The sequence below is a fragment of the Formica exsecta genome, unplaced genomic scaffold, assembly GCF_003651465.1.
Source record: "Formica exsecta isolate Colony F162 unplaced genomic scaffold, ASM365146v1 scaffold34, whole genome shotgun sequence".
NCBI classification, from domain to species: Eukaryota; Metazoa; Arthropoda; class Insecta; order Hymenoptera; family Formicidae; genus Formica; species Formica exsecta.
Genome location: NW_021850653.1, coordinates 195,757 through 201,124, shown reverse-complemented (window position 1 = coordinate 201,124; position 5,368 = coordinate 195,757). Strand labels below are relative to the sequence as shown.

General features: G+C 48.9%; 1 protein-coding gene across 1 annotated transcript; it reads left to right on the top strand.

The window, feature by feature from the left end:
* The first annotated feature begins 37 nt into the window (after positions 1–37).
* On the top strand, positions 38–5,158 carry LOC115238440 (cAMP-dependent protein kinase catalytic subunit 1). The gene is made up of 2 exons (XM_029812283.1): positions 38–244; positions 349–5,158. Exon 2 carries the CDS (start codon positions 1,357–1,359, stop codon positions 2,416–2,418), a length of 1,062 nt encoding a protein of 353 aa, XP_029668143.1. The 5' UTR covers positions 38–244; positions 349–1,356; the 3' UTR covers positions 2,419–5,158.
* Positions 5,159–5,368: the final 210 nt, after the last annotated feature.

Here is a 5,368-nt window from a genome sequence, read left to right as displayed (position 1 = left end):
AGCAAAAACCCCCGAGACATCGGCTGGTGCGCGTCGTACGCGCTCGATTACATCCGTGCCGGGGCCGGGGCCGGGACCGGGGCGCGAGGAAGCGAGGTGCGCGCCGCGAGTAGCTTCCTCGCCCGACGACATCGTCCCTCTCTCCTCTCCAGATCCTCACTGTCACTGTCTTCGTTTCTCGTCGCGAGGAGGAACGTAGCCGTGGGGAACAAGGACTTGGCGAGAAGGAACGAACGAAGCAACGGTAAGTGGAAACGTGTGGTCCCCGAAGTGTCGTACGGCTGCTGTTGTCGCGTCAAGAACGAGATCGCGATTCACATATAATCAGTGTGCATTTCGTTCCTTCAGATGATAAACGCGGCGCGCAAGTGGGCTCTGCCGTACGTGTGAGTGACAATCAACGGAGTTTTGCGCTGTGTGACTTTTCTCGGGATAGGAGACTGAGACAGTAGTAGTAGTCTCGAAAAACGGAGCGGATCGAGAATAGACGGACATTGAAACGGGTGGGATAGAACGGCACGAGCGTGCGAGAGAAAAGGAAAGAGAGAGAAACGGCACCTCGCAGCCGTGCTGGACGACAACGACGACTAACTGGTACAATTGACAGGGAAGATGGCGCGAGTCGCGGACGAGGATCGCTGCTGACCCATTTTTTTTCCGACGCGCCAAATCTCCGGGTGTCGGGAGCCTCTCGCCGAAGGACGACGGAGGAGGAGAAATCTCACCCTCGCCCCTTCCCCTCTCACTCACGGGCGAGCACCGTTTGCGGAGTGTGGTGACATTCGCCGGGAGAAATATAGTCGGCGACAGCAGGGAAGGCAGACGTAGGAGAGTGTAAGAGAAAGAGAGAACGTACTCTGGAGTTGCGCCGGGAGGGTGCCCTCTCGCGCCGCGCTCGCGCGCGCGCTTCTCCTCCTGCGTGTATGTGTGTGTAACCCGTTTTTGTACCGTGTGATAATCGCGCGAGTGTGCGTGGCCTGTCCTCTATCTTTCTTCTTCGTGTATGATCTGTCTCATTTCCAGCGTGTCGCGAGGTCGTCGTCGCGTTCCTCGCGAAAGTCTCCTCGAAGGACTTGGTTCGGGTACAAGGACATAACGCGACGCGAGAATCCGTCGTTATCGTCGTTACCGTTGACACGAAGCTCTTCGTCTAGTTGCCGAGGTGCGACCAATCGACATCTGGCCACCAGCAGCCCGCGGTAGAAGGTGGCAAAAATTCTGAGGAAACCGGAGCTCGGCAGAGCCCTGGCAGGCTCGGCGGACACGGACGTACGCCGACGAAGACGTAGCAGTCCTCTGGATTATCTCGAGCCCCGTAGAGCTGCCCTGGCAGGCTCGGGCACCAGCGCGGCTAAAATGGGCAACAATGCCGCGACTGCTAACAAGAAGGTCGATGCCGCCGAGAGCGTCAAGGAATTCCTCGATAAGGCGAAGAAAGAATTCGAGGACAAATGGAAGAAGAATCCAACCAACACCGCTGCTTTGGACGACTTTGAGCGCATCAAGACTTTGGGCACCGGTTCGTTTGGCCGCGTGATGATCGTCCAGCACAAACCCACCAAGGAGTATTACGCCATGAAGATACTCGACAAGCAGAAGGTCGTCAAGTTGAAGCAGGTGGAGCACACGCTCAACGAGAAGAGGATACTGCAAGCGATCAGTTTCCCGTTTCTCGTATCGTTGCGCTTCCACTTCAAGGATAACTCTTACCTGTATATGGTGCTGGAGTATGTGCCCGGTGGCGAGATGTTCAGCCACCTGCGCAAGGTCGGCCGCTTCTCTGAACCGCACTCGCGTTTTTACGCGGCTCAGATTGTACTCGCATTTGAGTACCTACACTACCTCGATCTCATCTATCGGGATCTGAAGCCGGAGAATCTGTTGATCGACTCACAAGGTTACCTCAAGGTCACCGACTTTGGCTTCGCCAAGAGGGTACAGGGTCGGACGTGGACCCTGTGTGGCACGCCAGAATATCTGGCGCCCGAGATTATCCTCAGCAAGGGCTACAACAAGGCGGTGGATTGGTGGGCGCTGGGCGTTTTGGTTTACGAGATGGCCGCAGGATATCCTCCATTCTTCGCCGATCAACCTATCCAAATCTACGAGAAGATCGTGAGCGGCAAGCCACGCTTTCCCTCGCACTTTGGTTCCGACCTGAAGGATCTGCTGCGCAACCTGCTGCAGGTTGACCTTACCAAGAGGTACGGCAATCTCAAAGCGGGCGTGAACGACATCAAGGGCCACAAGTGGTTCGCCAGCACTGACTGGATAGCCGTCTTCCAGAAGCGAATAGAGGCGCCTTTCATACCGCGCTGCAAGGGACCAGGCGACACCAGCAATTTCGATGATTATGAGGAGGAAACCCTGAGAATCTCGCTGACGGAGAAGTGCGCCAAGGAGTTCGCCGAGTTTTGAACGCGGCGCCGGCTCGGCAAGTTGTTCGTAACAGAAGGTGGATACGTACGTCGTGTACACGTCGTCGTAGTCGCGCCTCGTCGTCGGGCCAAAGTGGCGCGGCGCTTCTTCGTCGTCGGTGTCGTCACCACGTTGGTGATTCGCTTTTTTCGAGAGAGAGAGTAAGAGAGCGTGAGAGAGAAAGGCGAGAAAGAGAGAAGGATGTATATGTGTGCCGGCGCGCGCGAGCGCATTCTCGTGTAATCGAAGCTTTCGACAACGCGAAACGGAGATTTTCGGGACGAAGTTTATCGCGTAAGCGAAACTGGTAGGAAGGATGTGTTATCCAAGAGAGAAAGGAAGAGAGAGAGAGAGAGAGAGAGAGAGAAAGAGGGAGAGAGAAAAAAAGGATATACGAAACGGCGCGTGGTAATTCGGATGTTTTGTTGCGTTTCGCGGATGAAATAACTAAAGAGAAGGAAAAGAGAAACGGGAAATACGAATGATAAGAGACGTTTATACGCCGGCGCGTTGAGCATTCAAAAATTATAGATACACATAATTCTCGGTTGTTACGTATGTGTGTAGTAGACGTCATACGCCAGCATCACTTTTTACATGGAGAAATCTGTTTTTTTAGCCGGTCAATCGATTCATTAACGTAATAACGGCTGTATAATATATATGTGTGTGTGTCCCTTTAGTACCTTCATATCTCCCTACTCCTCCCCTCTCCCCTTCCTTCCCACACTTCCCGTTCCCCTTATCCATTCGAGATAGCTTTATGATCCGGTTTATAGAGAGAGAGAGCCACGTGTAAAGTTTATTCCTAATGATTAACTAGTAGTATCGGAAATGTCACCGTACCGAAGTTACCTTGTACATATAGTCTCTCGTTGTCTTTTCGAACGACGTTCCCTCCTTCCCTCCGTTCCCTGCCTCACAAGCGTAGCGTCTTTCTCTCCTCCGATGTTTCCTCCAAACCTTCGATAGCCCCTCCTCCACTCGTCCATTCCGTTTATCCTCGCATTACACACATGAATCAAGAGAGAGGTACCGTACTGTGAAACGAGTCATATCGTGCATCGTTCGTTGTCTACTATTTGTCTCTATCCTCTTTATTCGTTGTGAGTGAGAGAAAGAGAACGAATGAGAGAGAAAGGAAGAGAGAAAGAGAGTACGATCTGCGTATTCCCCGTGAGTACGATTCATATTTATATTACTAGTCGTCACACACAACATACATATACACACACACACACACACACACACAATAATTATGAGATAATTTATATATGAAACACGTTTTTCTCATCGATCGCGCCGATGACGGGCCAATTGGAGGAGACGGTATATAGTTTCTTTATATTCGCGATAAAAAAAAATTCACTTGTCACGTGAGAAATATTCCTATATATATATATATACGCAAGCAAATCGGATATATCCACCATTGCAGTAATTTTGCATCCGCACGCGATCAACTTCCGATTATTACAGTTTCCCTTGCATAGCATTTCATTCGCGATGTATTATTATTTGCATTATCTTGGAAGATTAAATGTTTAATTCTCTAAGATAAATGTGCAAACGTACAGAGATACTAACCATCTCGAATCATTGTATACGAAAGAAAGAGAATCCCCCTCAGTAATGATATATTCTAGTTACTATTGGCATAAGAATATCAATATTGGAAGAAACGAGGAGCTATCAAGAGCTGTAAACAGTTTAAATCGCGCTAACAGCTTCCTCGTAAATGCGATTTTTAATGTGTACGCGAGCGTAATCGTCGATGTTGTCGTGAGATTTAAATCTTTCTCTAAATCTTACTATCATCTTTGAACTTAAAGACTCGCGTTAACCGCTCGCGTAAAGCAAAAGGGAAACACAAGTATAATTGTGATTAGCAATCTTGACGACATAAACGTTATATCGGCAGAAAAATGAAGCGCACAATGTAGGACACGATAAAAAGTACTGAAAATCGATGGCGAATTAATAAGCATCGCAGATGCTAACGAAGCGTGTCGACGATAAAGATTACTCGATTGGAAGCTAATGGCAACGGTGGCCGCGATTACACGATCGAAGATTGTATTAGCCACGCGCGAACGATCATCTCTTTTTATCTCGGGGAAGATCGAGATGACGCAAAATACACTTTCGCGCGTTGACGTCAATGTCGATGCACGAAGTTTCGTTAATGAGTAAAACGATCGTTCGGAATTGGATTGGGCACACGCCAGCGCGACGTGGCCGGCCGAGGAGGAGAATCGATTCAGCGGCGATGGGTTAACACGCGCGCGGACAATGCGGAGAAAATGCGGCACGTAAGTGCGACGACGTTACGAAACTTTTAGCATTATATCCTTTTAGCATTCGCGATAAGTCGAGTACGAGCTTGGTGGTATCGCGCGTCTAATATTAATCTGACAATGAGATTTCAGAGCTTCCCGTTCACAAGTCGAACGAACTCCCGATTCTAGTTGACGATTGAGACGCATCGTATCGGACTTCTGCATTATATCAAAAAATGAAATCTCGTGAATATCGTACGGGAATAAATTATTCAATTATATATGAGTAGTAAGTTTTGAAAATTTGCATCGCATTCTCAATATATTTTGATGTTGATGTCGCTGGTATTTTTCTGCGCGTTATAAACGCAGACAGAATTTTATCAGGAAATCATTACATTACGATCGCGAGCAATCAGCTGATTGACGAAGGAGGATCATCGCGAGCTTCTGCAATATCCGGTTAATGAAATACGAAATGCGAAAAAATAGGCAAAGCATCCGTTACACGTGCGAATGTAATTTTGCAAGTGAGAGAGTAGATCAAAGTGGGGGGTCTTCATGTCCATATATATGTTCTTCGTACCTCTATACACGAATGCACACGCCGTTCGTTTGCACACGCCGCGACGTTATGAAGGAATTAGAATGAGAAAGAAAATGGCATAGAG

What these genes read in the sequence shown, in the direction of transcription:
- LOC115238440 (XM_029812283.1), top strand. Translation starts at nt 1,357, where the DNA reads ATGGGCAACAATGCCGCGACTGCTAACAAGAAGGTCGATGCCGCCGAG.